This window comes from Trachurus japonicus, chromosome 5 (assembly GCF_045865225.1).
Source record: "Trachurus japonicus isolate A0001 chromosome 5, Traja_1.0".
Taxonomy (NCBI): Eukaryota; Metazoa; Chordata; class Actinopteri; order Carangiformes; family Carangidae; genus Trachurus; species Trachurus japonicus.
In genome coordinates, this window is record NC_140911.1 from 10855685 (window position 1) to 10878976 (window position 23292).

General features: G+C 41.7%; 1 protein-coding gene across 1 annotated transcript in view; it reads right to left on the reverse strand.

Moving 5' to 3' along the window:
- Window positions 1-4680: 4680 nt before the first annotated feature.
- The window catches only part of suclg2 (succinate-CoA ligase GDP-forming subunit beta), a 96242-nt gene continuing 77630 nt past the window's right edge, over window positions 4681-23292 (reverse strand). The window contains exons 10-11 of the mRNA XM_085776148.1: window positions 14096-14216; window positions 4681-5830 (exon numbers count right to left, since the gene is read on the reverse strand). Coding sequence (XP_085632274.1) covers window positions 5718-5830; window positions 14096-14216 — 234 coding nt within the window. The 3' untranslated portion in view covers window positions 4681-5717. The remainder of the gene's footprint in view (window positions 5831-14095; window positions 14217-23292) is intronic.

Here is a 23292-nt window from a genome sequence, read left to right on the forward strand (position 1 = left end):
TAAGTGTGAATCACGTTGGAAAATAAACAAAACACTGAACAAAGAACAGAAGTGTCTCCATGAATTTCTGCACCAGATTGTCATCTGGGTGCCATACTTTCAGCACCTCGCATCTCACCTTTATTTTTACTCATCAGACGGCTTGAACGTGTGGCATTGTGGGACAATAGAGTGTCTGAGCGTGTCACCCGAACACCTGCCGAGCGCTCCACCAGGATAACTTGGGAGCCTAATTATCAGGCAATTTGAAACAGCATTCTGTTGCCTCTGCTGCTGTTTTAATTAGAGGTCACACCAAATGAGCTTTTAACTACTGTCATTCCAGGAGTGAATTCTTTTTGCACCCAAGGCTGCTTTGTAGAAGACAGCGTCACGGGCAGCTCGCCAAAAACAACAACAAAGAAAAGATTATCGTGCAAATGGAAACTAAGGAATATTTTAAAAAGTGTTGCATGTATTTATCTCTTCCTTTCAACTGCCTCTGTCGCTGTTACTAAGGAAAGAGGCAGGTAGGAAGCAGGAGAGGACGAAATGACGGAAATAAGGACAAAATTGTGAAGGAAGGAACAGCAAGAGAGTAGAAACTGCAAGGAAGCACAGTGAGGTGTCATGATGATGTGACAGATAAAGATGAGAGGAAGAGAAGGGAGCAGAGTGGCAGAGTGATCGGAAAACATCCTGAATTACAAAAAGTAAGATGAGGGGATGAATTGATGTCTAAATAGAAGGCAGAAAGGGCATACTGTGTAGAGGCATGGCGGGAGGGGAGGAAAGGATGGAGAGGAAGTGATAGACTGAAGGAATGACAGAATCATCGTGGGGTGGATGTTTTCAACCTCACTTTCCTTTTCCTTTCCTTTTTGGAACCACTGTTGTTGCTTTTTCTGATTGAAAAAGGAGTCGTTAGAGTAGAGTGACAGAGAGATGAGGAGGAAGGGATGGGATCAATGGTGGACAGGTGAGAACAGTAAAGGAAACAGGAGGAGAGGAGTGAAGAAGGGAAGTGTGGAGGAGGAGAGGAAGTAGAGAAAGCAGGGAAATGGTAAAAAGGTAAAACCCACAGTAGGGAGAGAGGAAAGAAAAAAAATAAAGAAGCAAGGATGATGCACAGTAATTGTTGTCTTTCAGCTGCAGTGGATCACCCATTGTTTGCCGAAGGTTTTACACTTGACATCCTTCATGGCGCAAGAGGGATGATATATAGCGCTAAATTTAGATTTTAGAACAATAGAGAGATAGAATGAATGAAAGCAGGATGAGGTTTAGGAAAAGGACATAGTCATAGAAGAATGAATATTTTGTAAATGTGCAAAAGGGAAAAGTAGCTAAGTAAGAGAAAAAAGAAAAGGAAAAATCAAAGAATGAAAAAGCACAAAGGGGGAGATGAGATGAGAGGAACGATGGAAGAGAGAAAACTCTTGTACTGATGGAAAGATTGATTGATCCAGACAGGACAAATGGAGGTCTGGCTGACGGACAGTGAGGCATGATGGGAAGGCTAACAGCTCCACTGGAAGCACCCCAAAAATTATTTTAGACCAAACTACTTGTGTGGTCAAACTTTGCTCTTGAAACTGAGAGACCCTCAGATTTTTATTGATCGTGGGAGCAGCTCGGAGGCTGAAAACAAGAGATTGTCATGGAAAAAAGGAAGATTCAGGAGACGTGTTTGCTTATTGCAACTTTTTAAATCTGCCTCCACTTCGCTCAATTTCTGGAGACAGCCAAGGTAATTCAAATCGATTCTAAGTCCTTCAATTACAGACACACTGACAACAGTTTGGAGAGAGGGAAATGGATTTTTCTGCTCATCTGCGAGCCAAGGCCAAAAGCTGAGGACCGCAGCAGCAGCGCAGTAACAAAGCATGCCGCCCTGACAGCCTGGGCTCTTCCTTCACTCTTGACATTTTTACTCTCTCCTGCACTGTGTTACTTTTCCTCTGTAACACCTGTCGACTACTATTTCCTATGATTTCAGGGCTGGTGGTAACAGCTGCGTAGAGGAGAGGCTGGATCCGCTCTCTCCTGTTAGATTCCTGTGAACGAGAGGAGGAAAACAAACACGTTTAGTCTTCGTGTTTGTTTGATCCCATGGGGAGGAATATGTTTACTGTCTTTATATGAGAAGTTCTGCATGAGCACATGTTCTTACTGTACACAGGGATAGACACACACACACACACAAACACACACTCTTGGCCCTTATCAGTCCACCGACTGCTCGACAGATGCACAGGCAGAAAATTGTAAATATTGAGCAACCCCTTGTCCCTGAAAGATGAAGTACAATAGCTGCAGGCAATTCATACCGCTATTGCTTTTTTTTATGAACTAATATGTTCATAGTTGTTGTTTCCAAATTACTCAATAAATATCCAATACTTCCTGAGAGATGGCCTTGACCCTGTTGTCTGAAAGAATGCTTTTCACAAGCACCGGCTCTCCCAACACACTTAAACACTGAAGGCAGCTTCATAAAGTGGCAATTACCGTTTTGACATCAATTCAGAAGCACATAAAAAACCTGCCACGTTTTTTTTTTTTTGCAAAAGCAAAATGGACAATTACAGAGACAAACAAAGTGAACCACCGAGGGTGAAAAGGAAAAGTCTCCCGCCACAGTAATTCAGCTTAATTAAAGGAGCAGCCCGCCCACAGGGTCGTTTAAAACAGCACTCCCCTTCTCTCACCTCCAGAGGTATTAGCTGAGTTAAAAGCAGCGGGCCTCATGATAGGAGTCTCTAGGCTGACCTCCAAAGCTTCTTTCCCCCCTCATCTATATTTATATGAAGAAGCGACACTAATTTTGCCCAGTAAATCAGTGTGCACATTTTATTGTGACCTCCAGCTTGACACTGAATTAAACAATATCAGGGCCCGAGAAGCCCGCTTTAACAAGCCTTAAATTCCTCCGTCCAATCCATCAGCGGGGATATTTCTGACACACGGAGGGAAGAGCATGAAATAAGGCAATTATTGAACCCTTCAGCCCATTTCTACGGCTTGGCTGGCTGGCACGCTGCAGCACAGGGACACAGACCTCTGAGTTTGTGTCTCGAGATGACTCTTGGCGATAGGGACGCTGTAAATTAATATGTTACAAATAAATTATAGCAGTTAGAAAATAATTTCCCTTCATATCTCTTTCTCCACTTTGTGTCAAGGTTGGCAGCAGCATTTCGCTCCTGACTACAAGAAAAACAGGCACATCCAGCAGCCGCAGCAATCACTAGCAGGTCCGTCTGGAGTCCCCTTGACTTTGTCCAACAGAAGAAAAAAAAACAGCGTTTGAGAGACGAGCTCCAGTTTGAGTGCGAGACTCAGTTTTCTCTGAGTGTTCCTCTTTGCTGCACACAGGAGGGGGGGTGAACAGTGCTATGCGTGTGTGTCTTTCATGGAGGTGGCAGTCGATCCTGTGTGTCTGGGCGTCCTCTCAGATTGCCTGACAGATAATCCATCACACAGTCAGTGTGTCTGACAGGAAGAGGTCTCAGTCAACTCCTTGTCTGTGTGTGCCGCTCGTACAGGGCCTGTGAAGGACAGTCGCTCCTCTCTAGTCTCTCTTGGGACGATATACTCTTGAGTTTTATTTGAATACTGAAGGTGGAGGAGAAAGAATCCATATGTGAAACTGCACATGAAGAGCAAGTCACTGGGGCAAATGTTTAATCTTATGATAGAGATGAATAATTTGTTGAACGGCATATTTTTGTAAACGGAAAGTGAAAGTGAGTTCTCAGAACTCATTGTTTTACATTACTGGAGATTAACCCCAATCTATGTATTCATTATAATAAAATATTAAAGTCTTAGGAACTTGTCACTTCATTTTTGCATAAACTTTGGTTGGAAAAAAATCAGGCAAATTAATCTCTCAAAAATATTTCTTTCATCATTTCAAAATGAATGACACTAAAACTGAATCATTTTGCAGATCAATAGTCTGTTTTTACTATGTATGTATGTATGTATGTATGTATGTACTATGTATGTATGTATAAGTGAGTGTTAAACATTGTGTCCAGTATGTACCATTGATAATCTCTTTCAATTTTCCTCTTTATTGACCTGCAGCTATTAGTTGACAGGTAATCTGTCTACTTTATTTAGCAGTTGATGTTTGCACCTTCTCAAATGAGGATTTGTTCTGGACATAAAAGTATCAATCTGACTGTTGTCATTTTATATAATTTTCTTTGCCATGTTTGTGTTTTAGTTTTTTATCTCTATACATCACCTTAATCTGTAGGAAATTATTGTTATATAGGTTTGATCATTACTCAACATCTTTGACAAAAACCAATAAATTGTTAAACTGAAAACAAGCATTATAAATGTTAGCTGCAACCTTTGTTAGAAATTAAAACTTCTTCTCAGAAGTTCTCAGCTTAATGCAGAAGTACAGTAATGTTGACAAAGATGACGTGAGATTACCTGGAACAGGCATATAAAGGTTATCTCAAGGCTGTTTTCCTTTGCTCAGGTTAGTCAGTAGTGTGTGCGCTCCAAGGCAAACAACTGAACAAAACTGCTGAGGGTCAACTTTTCCCCACTGACATTACATTTCTACTGCAAAGTCACTCTCACCAGTGGAACCAGTGCAGTGGCTGAATTTTTATTTCTATCTGTCTTTTCTTCCCGAAAACTCTGGTGTGTGAATTGATCAAATCGACACATCACTTGTCTCAAATCTTTTTAATCTCTCAAATTATATACACAGTTTTTACACTGTATCCAAGATATTCTGTCATATACATTCATGATAATAAAAAAGTATTATTATATATATTTCTTTTTTGATTGCGTTCTCTCATGAAACTATTGCCAAGACGGACTGTGAGAGTTGGCAACACAGTTTACAAAACTCTTTAGCCTTCATGAAATAGGCACAGATTGATGCAGTTAACACTGTATATCATAGAGTGAAGTAGCACTTAACAAATAGGACATGATATACAAAATTCACAGCATGGGTTCATCCACCCCATCCCCATCCACTGACACAGATGGAGCTTTGGATGGATTAGTCGATGTGAACTAACTGACAGACTGAACTTAACAGGTTCACGCAGAGTTAACCGCTGCCTTTCACTTCAGCTATGAGCCATCAAATGATTTCACAGCCCAACGGCAGTGAAACTTTAGCTTTCAAGTGCCTTGTGGCAAGGCTGGAGGTGAAAATGGAAAATGGCTTTCTTAATTCATATTCAATACAACAAACACTAATATGCTAAAGTCACATCTTTCACCTTGGAATGGAATGCACAAAGTGTTGGGCCCTGTCTAATCTCTGAAAGAGCCCACAAGAGCTTTAAGATGTTCTATAAAATGACAAATGTCATATTCATTATATAAAATAATAACAAACCTGAATGTGAGTGATTTATCCTAATTGGATTTGCATTGAATTGACAGAAAATAATGAATGAAGCAGCTGATTTATACTGCACACACACAGATGAGTGTAAAACATGAATAGGATAAGGCATTGAGGTGATGGGTCATCTCAAAACCAGTCGTATGGATACTTAGTTGGCAAATAAAGTACGATTTGAAAGCTAGTGTTAAAACTTAAAACATTAAAGGCCCATGAGAGCAAAGGCTTGATGTTCCAGAGGTCTGAATGTGTGATGGTGATGGCAACAGTGTGAGGCTGTAATGGGTGATAGTGATGGGTGGACGGGTGATGAGTGTGGTGAGGTTACACTGAGGTTTCTCTATTTCTTGATGGCGGCCACTGCTTTCTTGGCGGCATCATCCAGGTTCTCTGCTGCCGTGATGGGCAGGCCACTCTCCGTCAGGATCCTCTTGGCTTCGTGGACGTTGGTCCCTGACAGACACAGACAAGAGAAGGCTGTTATTACAACATGCAACCACAAAAATAACAAAAAAAACCAACAACTGGCGTAACAAGGTTGAACCTGATCCACCATCTGCACTGATGTTAAAAACCACGCTGTGTGAAAGACAAAGAGCTCCTTTGGAGGAATCACTCTGCACTCATGACAGATGGATGGAGTTATGGGTGAGCGGTGGCAAATTCAACTGCTGATCCAAACGCAGCTTTGTCTGTGAACTACATCAGCGAGGCAAAAGGGCAATTTGTGAGCAGAGTGTTGTGTGTGTGTGAGTGCGCGTGTGTGTGCTCCCCTGGCTGCACAGAGGTCAGGGGTAGCAGGTGCTGGATGGTACGCAGGTGCCCATGGCCCGACAGGCCCGCAACCAAGCAGAGAGAGAGAGAGAGAGAGAGAGAGAGAGAGAGGGAGGGAGAGAGAGAAAGGGAGGGAGAGGGACCCGCCGACACTGCACAACCCCGAGGCTCTACAAAGTGAACTGGCTGCCTCCCAGCGCTGCACACTGCGCAGCCAAACACAAACCTGACAAGCCTGTCACAACACAGGGCAGGGGGCGCCGCGCTGGACGGAAGGACGCACGGAGGGAGAGGAGAGTGAATGAGAAGGAGGCGAGACGGCAACAGAGCAAAAGGTCAAATGAAGCAGAATCGCCTCGTCCTCGCTGCAGCGAAGAAACAGCTAAAGCCAACGACCGTGGCCCTTTCTGGTTTCACACTTGATTATTGACTTAACAAAAAGAAAAAAAGTTGTCTGAAAAGGGTTCTGAAGTTTTATCAAATCAGACCAAACTGAAAACTGTTTTCTTTTCAAATGTTGTAGAAAAATCAACCAATTCCATACAAAACAAAATAATCTAGTACAAAATAAGTCGATCAATAGAAATTAAACAGGAACAAATTTACATTGTCTTAAGTATTTAAAGCAAAGATCACTGGTTCCAGCTCCTCAAATGTGACTATTTGCTGTTTTTATGATGGTTTTCATCTTCATGATGATGCATTGAAAGTTGTGAAAGTCACCACAGGACCTGGAAAAAAAACTAGTTTTCACATTTCATCTTTCACACTTGGCAAGATGTCTTCAACATTTCTGTTGAACTAATAAACAGATTGATCAAAAATGAAAATCACTGTTGCTGTGTGTGTGTGTGTGTGATTAAAAACATGTGCTGCGATTGCCACAATCACTCTCACCAACTCTCTGTTAAATATTTGGCATCATTAATGTGTGTGTGTACAGTATGTGTGTGTGTCAGAGCTTAGATACATACAGGTTGACCGTAGCTCTTTTTACTGCCGTGTAATTAAGACTGCATGATGTCTGAATTCTCCGGAGGCCCGGTCACCCTGATCAATAGACCTTTCATGAGGAATTCTATTACCAGCGCCACTTAACGCCTAATATTTCATCTCTTTTGTCCAGCCAGATAATAAGTCATTCCAAACACATTTCTGCAGGCTCACACTCCAAACAATCAATTCTGCGATGCAATTAATTAGAATAAGAGCAGGAAGAGACCTTGCCCTGGCACACAGACTGGGGATAGTGTGTCTGTCGTCATTTTCTCATTAGATACCATAGAATATTTTGCCAGTGTGTGTGTGTCCTCACTCAAATTTATAGTCCCTACTGACAACGCTGTTGCTCACAGCGAGGAGACGGGGACAGCGCCGTGTGCTTTACATTCTATAGGCTGACCTGTGAACTTCTTTGGGATTTACCGATCCATATTATCATACTGACAAGCTTATCTGTCGGATGATTACAACAAAGTTGCAACACAACAAACTTGAAACAACAGGAGATGAAACTCTGGGAGAGGCAGCCATATGTGACCACAGCAAATACATAATGCAAGAGATATTGTGAAAAGACAAATATGCCTATGGAAAGTGTATATAGCTCTGAAACTAAAATAAACAACACATGCAGTTTGGCTATTTGTTCATTCCATAAATATTCATGAGCAGGTACATTGTGTGCTCTGTTTATACAGCGCTGCATCTGTGGTACCTGTGTTATCCATGTAATGTGTGGGGTGGGAATCACACATCTGTGGGAGTGCGAGAAAAGAGACGCGCATTTACGCGGGTCCCTTTCTGCATATGGGTAAGCATGTGTGTGTATGCATGTGTGTGTGTGTGAGAGAGATGACTGTAGTTCCACTGTGAGCGGTAGGGAGCACTGATAGCTCACAACAGCACGAGTGCGGACAGAGCCCAGCTGGATACAACACCACTAGGTGCGTGTGTGTGAACGTGTGTGTGTATGTGTGGGGGGAATATGTGTGTGTTCACCTGCAGCCACTAGGTGCTGCCAGAGACCTACTCACAGCCTGGATAGGGGCATATAGTATCAAGTATAAGATAGGCACACACGCCGAAATAACTTTTATTTTGAATGGTAATTTCATATAATTAGCTTTAAAAATTGGCATTAAAAAGGTGTAAAAATAAATGATGACATTTCCAGAGCTGGATGTGGTCACCCATCAGCATGAGGACATATGAAATCATCTCTCTCTGCTCTGAGCTTTGTTTCCTAACAAGTTTCTGTTGGATTTTCACGTCAGTCCCAGTTCCCCGTCAACACCATTTCCCCACAGCTCTGAAAGCTGTGCAAACTGCTGAGCGGCGGATCAACTGACCGGCCTTACAAGACAGCTCAGCGCTGAGGCTTTAAACACACTGTTCACGCCAAAACAACAAAAGACTAAGCAGCACTCAGTATTTTGCCTTGTGATATATTGCCACTTCAGGACACATTTCCTGTCGCATCTCTGCTCTAATTAGCAGCCGTACTTGTGACTATTGTGAAAATGTCACTTTAATGTGAGTCAATTGCAGGCCACCATATTTCAACAGGATAATAAGGCTTGGGGCTGTGCCAAACAGTTGTGCCGAGGGGATTCTGTTGACGCTGCAGTTCCTAAAATTGTGACTTACTCTGCCTGCACATGCTCCGTTTACTGAAGGCGAGATCTGATGAGAGGAGAACTTTAGTTATGATACTTCCTAAAGGACGTGCACGTTATGTATAGTAAAGAAGTTAAAGCATGTAAAGCTTGGTAACGCATCGACAGCTACACTAGTTCTAGTCGTGTGCTAAGTCGACGGACGGCTCTGAACTGAATATTCTTAAAGCAACACATGTAATTTCTCAACAGAAATAAAGACAAACTCCCTCTTACAGATGAAAAGCTGAATTCATGAAAAACACACATCTTTCGTCTTTCTTTACCCTCTCTTTCTCTTTTTCCTGACATAGCCCGCAGCTAAACGAAGCTAAAGTTAGCTAACGTTAGCCAACTTTATCCAAAATATCACTGTACAATTGACATTAATTGCTTTTCTGACAGGGAGACTCTTCTCTTCTTGTTACTTTATGTTTGAGTTTTTCACCTGGAGCCTTTTTCACAGCAGACATTTTGACTTGTCACAGGAAGAAATGCACAGCTGTTATTAATAACATCAACAATGTGCTCTGTGCTGTTGGAGTGGTAAGTCATGACAGTGTGACAGTGAGCCAGCGTGAGCAATAATTGAGTCAACATTAATTTAATTATTTACACCTCTGCTTTTCCAACTGTGATATGTCAAAATGTCTTGTGTGAGAAGGGCCCATTATTCTGTTCTAAGTGTCACTTTTGGCCACAGTGGCTGGTGCTCAGACAAAAAGTCACACAGCCTTGAGTTAAGGACCTGTGTGGCAGTATTTTCATTAGGTTTCTGACAAAAAAAAAAGAAGGGAAGAAATCATAGAGCTTTTCAAGAGTTGAGTGTGGAAGACTTTCTAAAGAGCTTAATATTTATGTGGCCAGCAGTGCAGATCATGAAACAACTTGGTAAAGCTGGTTTGTAACAGATGAAGGAGAATCCTCCTCATGTATCTGAACCATTTGCTGAGGCTTTATGCGTTCAGGCTCACCACCTCTTCTCTCTCTGTTCTTGATATCACCTCCGACACCAGACTAGTCTGAAACTAGACATACATGTATTGGCTGATGTGGGAGTAGATTATGTTAAGGCAGCTGATATAATATGAAAAAAAAACGAATCTAATTCCAAACTATCAATAATAAAAGCTCATACTGGAGAAGAGATGTGACAGATAATAGCAGTGCTTTGACATCTTACTGTCCCTTACTTTAAATAGTTGGTGTAAAAAACATTTCCTTTCATCACTGAACGGCATCACACTCGCTCCGACTTTGTTAGTCCTCACCATAATCAGCAGCAGCGAGACTTTTTTTCCCTTCTCAGCCAAAAGTGGATCAGCTCTGCTCCTCCCTCCTGCGTCCTGTGTGTCAAACTTCAAATGCTTCTCATTTGAACACCGAGCGGGATACTCCTGAACCATGCAGGCAGTTTTTCCCCCTTTGATGTGCTAGCCAGTCATTAATCAGAGTTTTCATGTTTCTTATGTTGTCTAGACTGTTGTTTAAGAGAGATACACACTGTAGCTAAGCGCATTGTATTTAAAGAGCATCAGTGACACTGACAGTTTATGAGATCCATCTAGTTATTTAGTTTTCCATCTGTGTTGACTATGATAAAGAAACTCCTTGTAGTAACAAATAACCTCACTTGAGAGCATTCATTCTCTGAGTCATAAAGGCTACAGAAACTCATTGTGCTCGTTAAAATCTGGTGTCAAAAGCAGACAGTGTGTGTAGATTTTAATATATGTGTATGCCTGTGTGCCTACATGCATGTGTGTGTGTGTGTGTGTGTGTGTGTGTGTACGTGTATGTGTGTGTGTGGCTGCAGCAGATGGCTATTTAAGCTATAATAACACTGTCAGAACTGAAGGAGGCATCTCAACCCTGCTAGAGGACCTCACGTCTCTTTTTAATTAAATGGTAGAAAAAAATGGCCAGATTTCCTTTTAAGGAGAAAACAGCCTCCACTGGTTGACAGACAGTTGTGAAATGGCTCAGTAAATCAATAGGCTGGGGAACAGAGTTAAGCGAAAGCGGTCACCTTTTTCCTGGACCCTGAGGGCTGTTTAAGGGGGGATTTTTTCCTCAGCGGCACACAGCATCTTCACAGATCATTGCAGTATGTCCATGTACACACTGTGGCAAAAGGGGGCAGTGCAGTACTTCCTCAGGTATCTCTTCTTCTGTCACCTTAAACAAGTGTATAAGGGTCTTTACTACCTATCTGTTGCAAGAATTTGGAAAGGATGAAGATGAACACTAATGCTGTAGTTCACGAGCGCAGCATATTTTAGCTAGAATCTGTCTCAGCTCACAGCAAATACCCAATGCAAACCCCATCAACTAATTCATCCCTATCAGCATCTAGACCACATGGCCCTTGTCGTCCACATACGGGAATACGTAGCTCTCCACCAATGCAATCAGCCCAGGCCTTTGAAAAGAGGCTTCCCAATTAAAAGTGTGCCAGTTAATCCATCCTGATCCTGTTGAAGAGCGCTGGGCCGTTCTCACTGCCCTGCGGTCAGCCTAGCAAGCTGAGCTGATTGATTCTGAACCAATCTTCTCCAGAAGACTGCAGCCCAGGATGTAATGACCCACAGCGAAAGCTTGGATTAGGCTCGGGCCAGGAAAGCGTGGTTGGACCAACCACCAGCAGTGACCTTCTGGACTCACCCTTTTTGCGAGTCAGGTTGAGTCGCATGGCCCGGCATGAGCCATGCGTGCTGACTAATTAAGGATCTGTTTAGACTGCCAACCTAGCCGGCGCCTTGACGGTGACACATTTCGGTGGGTTTGCTCTCGCTCTTCAGCCACGAGGCATATTTTAATATACTGCAAGTTTTAGCTGCGCGCTCAATCAGCAACAGTCGGATTTGCGTTTAAGCCCCACACACAGACTGCATGTCCTTGTTAAAACTGCATTTTTGGTTCAGGTGTGAAATTATTTCTGACAAAACACACTGTGACAGCATTCTTTTTAAAGAGGAAAAGTGGAAACAATATTGCACGTTCTTAAAGGTGTTGATCACTGTCAAATCATTAGGAGGTGCATGCACTTCTATAAATTTTTTGCAGGTGTTGGATAACAGCTACTGTAGGAAGCAAATAACAGATGACTCACACAACTAACTTGTTCTCAGTTCTTCTTTAACTCTGCACAGACTTTATAGTCTCGATGCAGAAACACATCCAAAATGTTTAAAATGTTAGTGTTCCAGTCTATGGTCTTCAATATTTAATGTTTACAAATGTGTGTACTCAGTAGCCATATGTTGAGTATATTACACTGCAATACCGCTGCATTAAGACTCATGCACTTTGGTCATTTCTTTATGGAGAATTAAACAAACTCTAAATCAATCAACCAATCTCATCTTCTGTTAAACCATTTTTTTCTCCTTAATTTAATGAGCTATAACACACAGTCTATTTACTGTGAAAAGTGTTTCTTCCGTGTGACAGTAAATAGTTCTTGCACATCTGTGCTCTAGTTTTTTTTTCTTTTTTTGAAGCTCATTTCCATTTATTCCTTCAGTATTTGAATTTACTGTGCTTAAGTTCTGGTATTGTAATTTAGATTTGGGATTAATATGCATTGTGTGATCACTCAGTTGTAAGATAATAATCACCCATCTTGTTTTCATATTCATATTTTATAATATCACGTTGTATCATAGAGGTTATTTATGGATATACATAGTTGTTCAGAGCCTCACCTTAACCTGAGGAAGGTCATTTGTGGTCAAATTTTTCAAGTCTGTGCAGAATTAAAGAACTCTAAACAAGTCAGCAGTGTGTGAGGACATTTTTTCATCTGGATGTCTCTGCCCCAATTATCTGACCTTTAATCTGTGGATGAGTATACTGCTTTCTAACTGCTTATATTTATTTATTTACTGTCAGAGGTAAATATGACACTTGGATATTTGCCACCCTATGCCTCTGAACAGACATGTCCATACTGCAATACAATACCTCTGTGCATAGTTGCATTCTGGAAACAGCTTACACGGCCTGACCTACAAACCATTCTTACAAAGTGTATGAGGACATGCAGTACAGTGAGGTGGTGAGGGCTAACACACACACACACCCTTCTGTATGCTCTGGACACACCACTCGGCAGGATCTTGACAATTAAGCTAACCACCAACTGGCCCTACGCCTCCAGGAGTCACTGCTGCCACACACACACCACGTACTGTACACACACTCGGCAGATTTCATTAGCATACGCAGGTGAAAGGTGAGCCAATCAGGGCCGTCTCTGCTGTTTTTCTGGCTGGCGCTAATGACGGGTGCGGGAGAATGTGACACGTATGAGAAATGCGCCGCTGTTCTTACTAGAACAATGGGCCACAATGAAGATGGATAGGCTCCAGAGAGCACAGCAGCAGTAATACAATGGTTTGTAAAGTTTGAAACAAGGTGCCTGCTGTTACACACTTACACGTAAGTGGTAATATACTGGATATATTTTTCATCTCAACACTGGATACGGTGGAAACAGATTATAGTCACAGTTATAGACATTAGACAATGTGCTAATGGTTGCCAAGTAGTCAGTATGCATTGTTCATTTTAGGTCATTTAACACATGACAAAAGAATCTGTTGTGGCCTAATACTGCAAGCCGTCATATACTTAGGTTCCTTCTGGTTTATCTGTACAAGGTTTTTGGACAGACACACAGTGTAACAACTAGTAATGATGACCACTCCTGCCTGTTCTCCCACCGTAAGTTCACTTGCGATATCTTCCTGGTGGTGGCTCACTGAGTTTATTTTGCCCTCATGTTCCCGCTCAGCTTGCGTTTTGGGACTTTTACAGCCCCTAATTATTGTCTTCTCTCTCAGTCAGCTGCAGGTGTGTTACGTGAGCAGAGTGTAATGCTTTCACCTTGACCATTCACCGCCAGTTACTAACAAAGATGTGAGCCCTATAAGCAGTTTCCACTGTGCATTTAAACTTAGATATAACTTGCCACAGTGATATAGCAGGATATTTGTTTAAAAGGGGCATTTCAAAGCAAACAGCCCCAAAAGATGGGGGAGGTGTGAGCTTGGTTGCATAACTTTAATAGCCAGTGTCATCATCCAGCATCATGAAATCCTCATTAAGGTTAAGTGCTTAAAAAACAGTCTATATGGAGATCAATGCCTTGTAATTTGGAGCAAGGTGGTGTACACATGTGTATTACATGAGTGAGAGTCAGAGAGGTCAACGAGGGATTTATTTGTGTGTGTGTGAGCGTTGTGTGAGTGTGTGTGTGGGTGAATTGCAGCAGTTTTCCTACCTTCAAGCCTGACAACCAGTGGCACCTTGAGCTCCAGCTCTCGACAGGCCTTGGTGATGCCATTGGCGATGATTGCACAGTTGACGATCCCACCAAAGATGTTGACAAGGATGGCCTCCACCTGAGACAAAAGACACAAAGGATTAGCAGAAATGCAAACTCAATATTGAGTAGATTGTTACATATCATATAACCTATCCATGTCAATCCATATGAGAGTCAATGACATAAAAAGTTGAAAAAATCTCATAATGACATTCACATAAGTACAAATACGAATACAAATTACTTTTAATTAATGCCCAAAGGGAAATTCATTAATAATTGATTCATTAATGATGATTAATTCATATACTGTATGTCCAATTTGGCTGTAAACACTCTTTTATTAAATAAGGGTTAGGGTTTCAAGATTTAAATCTCATCCCAGTGGGAAAAAAAATTCAGTAGAGCAGCCTCACCAACAACTTTATATACAGTAGGTCATCAGCCCAGAGGCTATACACCCTGAGGCGATATAACAGTGTCGCAATGGAGGCAGAAGAAAGCCATATATTGTTAAGAGGGCAGCATCAGGTGAAAGAGGCAGCAATGGAACCAAATAATAAAGCAATATTTCAGTGGGAAGTGGTGAAATGACAAACAACAGAAGCTGCACACCTGGCTGGTTTTCAAACCTTCTGATGTAGCCGAGCAATGTATCTTATTTAGCCTTTAGAGCTCATTTACATACCGTGTGTGGATAGAAAAAAGAAAAAAAAAATCAGACTGCCTGGTAAAAGAATAAAATAGAATCAGGTACACACACAGTGGCAGATCAAATAGTCAGTTCCCACACTGCCAGTGACCTTGTAATTCAAATTCACCTGCTATCTTGCAAAGTCCACATTTCCCTAACAGCTAGCGAGAGCAAACCTTTGACTTCTGAACATGTTCAGTTGTTCTGAACTACCTCTCTGTCTGTCTTATGTTCAGTGTAGCTGCAGTTTCTTTGCAAAAGATATCTTCAACTTTCTTATAAAATGAGCACGAAACTGATATCACTAAGTAGTGAAGCAAGGCAGCTAGTGTGTGTGTGTGTGTGTGTGTGTGTGTGTGTGTGTGTGTGTGTGATTACACTAACAATCTAGCACTTGGTAATTACCCTGGCTAGCTCAGTGGAAAAGTAGACTGAGAGCACACAGGATTAATCCTCCATGTTTGTTTATAATCACTGCTAATCTGTTAGCGCCGATTTGGATGAGCAGCTTGTGGGTGTGTGTGTGCCCGTGCTCGTGTGCGTGCCTGTTGTGAATATGTATGTTTTCAGTGTGTGGTAATGATGTTTACAGGGAGAGAAGATCAAGGACTTGGATTGCTATCAGAGCGACAGCCATGGCATTGTCCTCTACATGCTATCCAAATTAGCATCTCCTTACAAACAGCACAGAGTGACACAAGACCTGGAGACAAGCTGCAAAGCAAACACAGATGTAGCCACGGCATAAAGATGCCAACGCCATGCAAAGAATTGAGGAAGCTGTTAGGTCAACACGCAGAACTGTTTCATGCTGATTAAGTATGTCATGCAGTGATGTGACCAGGACGAGAAAAGGCAGGCAAGCAGTAGGATCACACTGCAACTGAACACAACTCAAATGTTCAAATAAAAAAAAACCTGATGAATCATGGCTGCCAAGATTACATAAGTAGCAATACATGATGAGGTGTTTTGATGATTTTCCTACAGAAAGAAACATCAGAGCACATTATCTCTCTGCCACTTAGCAAAGAAAATATGTTGTGTTATAAACTTGTTTTCTATTCTTCAGCCTTTTATTGTGATCAGATGAAACTAGCTACAGCTCATTTCATCTGTGGGTTAATGTATGATCCTAACAATGGTTACTTTTAGTTTAATAAATGTACCGTGCTCAGTTCAAGTACACAGAGTTTCATGTAACCTCCTATAATATTCCTTTACTGTAAAATGGCTATTTATAGGAGTCAAACCTCCAGGTATCCACGCATCTTATCACTGTTTGTAGGACGGATACAGCAGAAGTGACAGGATGCTGCTTCTAATACACACTCACACCACATGAACGATGTGCATGACTCGCAAGTGTTGACTGGCAAACCCAGCGGGTATGACTGTGGGTGATAACAGCTTCCAACTGTGAGGTTCAACTACAGAAATATGTACAGAAGAAAAACAAAGAAGCACTGCATTCAATTTCTAAAGACTACAGTAGTGATGTAGTCTATCCAATGACCTGACAGTACATGTGTGAAAAGTGGCAGACAGCGGAGAGACATCAGAGTTCAACAGTTTGAGATGGGCAGATGGAAAGAAAGAGGTGTGAAACGCGGCTGGCTCGCTGGTTCTCAAACCTCAGACATACATGAAGCAGCTCCTCTGACAGCCCCTTAGGTGTGGTCTGCAGTTCACTGTGCTTCTGTATGCATGTGCCTTAAGGCAGGTGAGTGTCAGTGTCTCAGCTGCCCAGTGCAGGTGTAATCAACAGCAGGGGGACAAGGCCAACACTGCTGCTGCTGCTGCTGCTACTGCTGCTACTAGGAATTTGTACATAGCCAATAAATAAATGAATTAATAATAAATGAAAAAAAAAAAACGGAAGTGTGACTGGAGTTTCAATATTATTGAATAAACTTCACATATTTTATCTTCAACCCCTTCAACTGATCTACAATAGAATAAAATGGCTTCACGCTGAAATTAAAATGTTGATTTTAATGTAAAAGCACAGCAGAGCTCAAACAATGTTTTCCTTTGATTTACGTATGTATCAACAAAGTGGTATGAATCTGTAACAAATATGCAAAGGGAAAAGTATATACAGCGGACTGTATCCATCAATATATAACAGCTCCTCAAGTTATAAGACAATGTGGCACAGCTTGATGATATCAATGTATTTACATGAACAAGGACCTCATGAACCCACGGTGTTCAACTGATGGTCTCACAGACACACAGATACACACACAGAGAACATTATCTGGTCCCCACTGGGGGGCAGCAGAGATTCAGACGGCTTTTTGCAGCCTCACTATGGTAGACTATGTCCTCGCCCCTCTGCAGCCCATTTTTCAACTCTGCCTCTATTGGGAAGAACCATATTTCTTCCATTCATGCGTCTCCTATTGACACCCATGTATATTAATGATACATAAGGCATGATTTATGTTGCTTGGCACAAAAGTAAATGCAGTTTATAGAAATATGGATGTGGCGTGGACTGAGTTGTACTTCGCTGTAAGTTTTTCTCTCTTTTTTTCCCCCTCATAATTTCTCTGTTTTAGGTTTACATGCAAGCGCACAGCCTGAGGGATATTATTTTTCCTGTACAAACCAAGAACCAAAATAAGCAGATATTTCCTTTCACTTCTGCCTATTCTAAATAAAAAAAAGTCACAGATCCAGGGCAACAACGCCTTTCACAACTACACAGTGGACATTTTCTTATATTTAAGAGACCAAAAAAGACATTGGCTCTTTTTCTGGCAAGGTAGTTGTCTGTATGGGGTTAAAATGAGCAGTGATGAACCGGCTGGAAAAAAATGGGAGCCAAATTTACGGTCAGTCTCCTTTCTTTGATGCCTTTTACAATCAAACGTCCAACCCTGCTCTGCTCCATTCATCAGCATCGCAGAAATCCGGCCTTAAGGTATGAAATTGCATTGCACACTCCAATCCGTCTGAAATCTCCAACATCACACTCTGCAGCGTTTTACCTCCTGTCACAGAACCCAGTACAGGCTCTTTCCTTAAAGGCATTCATTTCAGGTGAGCTAACCTGGCAGCAGGGTGGATTTCTTTCATCAGAGCTCAGCATAAAGGCATCAGGTATAATGTGCCAGCTTGCTCTCTTAGAGGATCTTTGTGTGTTCTTTCAGGCAGTGATACGGTATGAGCTGGTGCCTTCTACCTGGGTGACGGTGAAATGATTCAAATTTTACAAAATACAATCGTTGCTACTGGCATTGCGATATCCTGCCAAGGCTTTTTTGAGTCAAAGTCAAAAAAGGGCCTTCACGGGAGAAACAGGCTTTTCTGCCTGCTTTTATACGCCCCGCTAAATGCATTTAGGACAAGAAAGAAATGTAACCCAGACAATTTGACATGCTCACATGGTCCAGTATTATACCTCTGTATATACTTAGTGCGTTTTCATGAAATGTGGCCTCAGTGCATATGTGACGGAACGTATTTGCTGTCATTACGGACACTAACATTTCTTAACATCAAACAATTAAATTATAAATCCATGGTTATCCACGTTGACTGGAACATGACGAAAAATAATAAATGTCACATGTTTACAAAGTTGTCATTTCCCTTTCATAGACTGATGATAACAAACATGATGTACTTTTCTCCTCCAAGTTTCAACCCAGGGGGAAATACAAGCATTGTGTTCCTTCTCATTCTGCAAGGCTCCTTGTTACGGGTTGAGCATGCGTTGCTGAATTATCACTCAAATACACATTTTCATGCCCATACCCCTGTCAAGCGCTGCTAATCTCTCTGCAGGAAAGAAAGAAAAGGGAAATCTTGTTTCCTTTGTTACCAGCAAGCAGATAGGAGTAGAATAAGGCAGTGCTGGAGATGGGTGTGTGTCTCTCTGTGGCCTATTAAGGGCTATTGTTCTGCCTTATCTACTAGAGACAGCCTGTACTGTCACCGCCTGTTCTGGCAGGCCTTGTTTATTTGTTTTCGATCTGCTGGGGGCCCTGCGCTCGGCCCTGGGGCCACAGGTTAACATGCACAGCTTCCAAATCAAGACGGTCCTGCTGGCTCTAATCATACATCTTAGAATGATGGGACTGCTTCTGGTGAGGAGCAAAGTGATTGGAAGGATCGTAGGAAGTCTGAACATTTAATTTGTTTGGATTTGAACAGCATCTACCTGTCAGCTTACATCCAAACAAGACAGGAGTGAACTTAACTACCCAAAATATACTTTAGTTCATGGGATGGCCAAAAGAAATGTGAGAATGAGATACAGTACATCTAGGCCCCTTGCAAACTGATGGAATAGTTTAACACAAGCTACAAATAAAAATTGTGGTGTCAAATTATCACTGCAGAGCATTGTTGGTATGTTTAAATATAGACGACAAAAATGAAGAAATAAAGCCTTGCCTACACAGTCTAAACAAACAAGCAATATCCCGCCACGTTACAAAAGATAAACCTAACACTACCTATCACAGACTTGAGACGCAGCCAACAGTTTCTTGGAAGCATTTCATTCCTTGAAACACCGTGTCATTGTGCCTCTACAGCAGTGTGATAACGCTATGGATGAAAGGAAGAGCAACATTTCATGTGATCTTTGTCACATGTATAGACCACATCAAATGACTAATGCAAGCCATGAAATAAAGATGCTCATATGGCAATCTTTTATGGAACGCAACTATTTTGAGCATCAGTTCTGTCAAACTGCGGAGCTATTTTGCCTGTGCAAATCTATTCTTAGAGAGGATACAGCACAAGAAAGAGAATGACACAAAGACAGACTGAGGGAAAAGAGGGTCTTGAAGTCACAGAGTGAGGTGAAGTGAAACAGATGGAAGAGGAGAGATGGAGAAGAAAAGAGACGGAGAGAGGTGATGGGAAGTGGTGCGGTCCCTGGCTTCTATTGAAGACTAGGATTGGCCCTGGCAAGGAGGGATAAGAGGGAAATAATTATCCGGCCTGCTGAAGCATGACAGCCCTTTCTTGGGAGTGTGGAGAGACAGACTGAGCATTATGTCAAAGATTGGCCATGTCACCGGTGAAGACACCTCTTGACAGACAGTGGCATCTGAAGTTTCACTTGACAGTAAAAAACCTACCGCAATAGGCAGCACGACACCTGCCTGATCGATTCCTGTGGAGACAGGGTTTTCTGTAGAGGACATAGAGGTGTAACCACTAAACTCAGTCTACAATCTACATACTCTAATTGCTCTTGTTAACATGTGCCATTAGAGCCATTATGTGTCTTTGTATTGGTTTCATTTTTAAAGAAAAAAACTGAAATATAAAAAAACATTTTTAGAATAAGGACATGTTATTCTAATTATTTTTGTAGAAAACAAATTACAATTATTGCCTAAGTGATTCTTTCTTCAAACCAGAATACACTACAAATCAAGGGTTCTCGGGTCCTGAGAGGAGTGCAGTGCCTTTTTACAGCCTGAACCCTACTGTGCATCAGTATAGGCCTTGCTCACATTTATTCACATCCTTGAATCTTCTCACATCTGGCCTGGCCAAGAGTACTTGAGGAGCACTCAGCCACCTCCCACCTCCAGCCCTCCTCTGACTCTATTTCTCCTCACAGGCCAAAGAATAGAAACCAATCAAGGCAGGAATGGGTTTGCTTTCAGCAAAGGAGGTTTGTGCAAAGGGTGAGTGAGGGAGGGGACGGGGAGAGAAATGAGGAAAGGTGAGATCTGGCAGGAGCCACGTGACCAGAGAATGGATCCTGAAGATGGTTCTTACCGCCTTAAGGTTCACCAGCTCTTGTGACTGAGCAGTAGGGTCATGGGGCATGACAGCTGCATCACAGCTTTGTGCAACCAAGCGTTCTGTACTGACTACCTTTCAATCAGTCACTACATGCTGGGGTTCTGTCCAAGTCAGTTTTACTTGAGCGCAATATCACGTGCAACGACTCAATGGGATATAACAAGCTTAGAAAAATAACAGTTCCTCACACGTTCAAATTCCCAAGATGTCACATGGGCAGGCTTTATGTGGGGTGAAGAGTTTTTGGACAGGGCTGTTTGGAGGACATGTGGTGTTATGGATCAGGTAAATGGAGACATTTTACTGGAGTAGGAACCAGGTTTCTTATCACATGGTCCCCATGAGAACATCTCTTTGTTTTTTTTGGCAGGAGATTTATCACAAAATTAATCTTCGATTCCAAATAATAATAATGATAATGATAATGAAGCCCAGACTGTCATTTTAGGTGGGTACACATAAATTGATAATCTGGGTGTAATGACTGATTCAACCAAATGGGACCAAGTACGTTCCAGTCTACACCAGTTGGTGTTGACAGTCGGGAGATAAGAATCATACAGCATGTGGTGATTAATGATAGTAATCGTTTGCCTTTTGCCAGTCACTGTCAGGCATTCCCCATTGGGATTATTTTTAACATGTTTGACAGGTGTGAGTGGCACAAATAATATTAATTAAACAAGAACTGACAAAAATGGTGCGAAACAGTGCAGTGTGTCGTGACTGAGGGTTTAATTTCGTAATGCCTCCCTCACTTTACCCAAATTTGTTTTTTTTTCTCTCCTTTCAATCCTTTTTTTCTTTGAATATCCTCTGTACAAGCAGCACAAATGAGAAAGGGAAGATTTTCTTTTGTTTTTCTGACAGTTCTCCAATTCTGTTTTTGCCCTGCTTTTATTATGTCACTGAACATATTATTCTCTGTGACTTTAAAGGGGTTATTTCTAAGTATTCTCTGTCGCTGAACATGGTTTCTGACATGGAGCGGGTGGTGGTGATTGTTGCTTGACAGGAGCTTCAGCCATCATTCTCCTTATAACGCAAGAGGTTATAATGTGTCTTCTACAATGATTAGAAGCAGCAGTGAATTTATATTGGAAAGTGTGGATGAGATGGACCAGGGGTATACCTGGTAGATGAAAATATATAAAAGAGACAAGAGTTAATATTTGTGTTGCTTGCAGCTCTTTAAGTAAATAAGTGACAAATGTGTAAGCAGCTGATAATGTTAATGAATAAGTGAATAAGAAAAGAGAAAACAAATAAAAAAGGAGTAATTTTTCTAGATACGCAGGATCTTTTTTTCTAGCTACACAAGCTTGCCAAGCCATTTTGACTACAGCACTAGATAAATACTGTCTAGTTATACTTTGACCATGTCTGGAATCAGGGTTAAACCATGCCAGTCCCTTCCTTACATCACACGATATCTTGTGTTAAACAGACAGACTCAATGTGTGTACTTGGGACTTCTGTTCCACTTATTCATTGCTGTACTTATTGTCATCTAACAGATAGGACCCCTACTGTTTGCTAAAGGAACCATAGGGAAGCTAGTGTTGTGAAGCAGTTACAGGAGATACAATGGTTTTTATCACTTTAGTAAACAACAGCAAAATCCAGCGAAATTGTTGGTGCCAATGTTTTACAATTGCATCCTGTCATATGGAAAGCCCATGCTGTGAGCACAGCACAGGCTTGATTGTGGTCACAAACTGCATGTGAGGCTCAGCATGCGTGTTCCTAACTGTTGCCAGTTGTTAATGGGAGTTAGCTGAGAATTTCAGTGTTGAAGCAATCTGGTTGGGAGAAGGTGTCTGTAGTGGTCATCAAAGAATGCTCCAAGTCAGTGCTGTTGCATTAAAATATAATGGTGCCACTGGACTCACCGCATCTCTCTCACCTGCCCTCAGATTTTTTATGTACAGTTCATTTGTGTTTGAGTTTTTGGCATTCTTCACATAGCGTCACATGGCATGCTCAAGTGACAGCCATGCATCTGATGCTAATAACGCAACAATACTTTCAGAAAAGCGCAGTATGCCTAAACAAATTTCCAACAATATGCTGGGAAAATATGCAGCCATCATTTACATTATTATTACTCCCATATAAAAAGGCAAGCTTTAATCTTCACGCAGTTTGAATTGAAGACCAACTGCTTACTGCTTGAGGCCAGACTGAATATGTCTGTGAAGATGCGCTTAGTAATGTAGTTCATCTTCTGTGTACTCTTACCGGCTCAATTCTGGCATTCTGTTATAAAACTCTGATAATAGAGTGGTGAAAGGTTATTCGGCATTGCAATATGTATGACTTTAATAATGTCATCCCACAAATAATTTACTTTATTTTTAGAGTAGAAAAATAAATATATTCGATTTTTCTTAGTGTTCCTGACTGTGTGTCTAAAAGTGCATATGTGTTTTTTAATCCACCTGTGGTGCCTGAAAGCCTGGACGCTGACTTTGAAGGTCAGCTCTAAAAAATATACTTTGTCGCACCTCTCCCTTTGTTATGGAGATGAAGGCAGGGTGCGCATGGTGTTGGCTTGCAGGTACAGCGGGGGGAGGGGGTTACCTTGTTGTTGAAGGGTTTGAAAGGCCTGTTCAGACACTAGGGACAGCGGTGGACAGTTCAAATGAAGCAGGTCCTGAGCATGCTATGA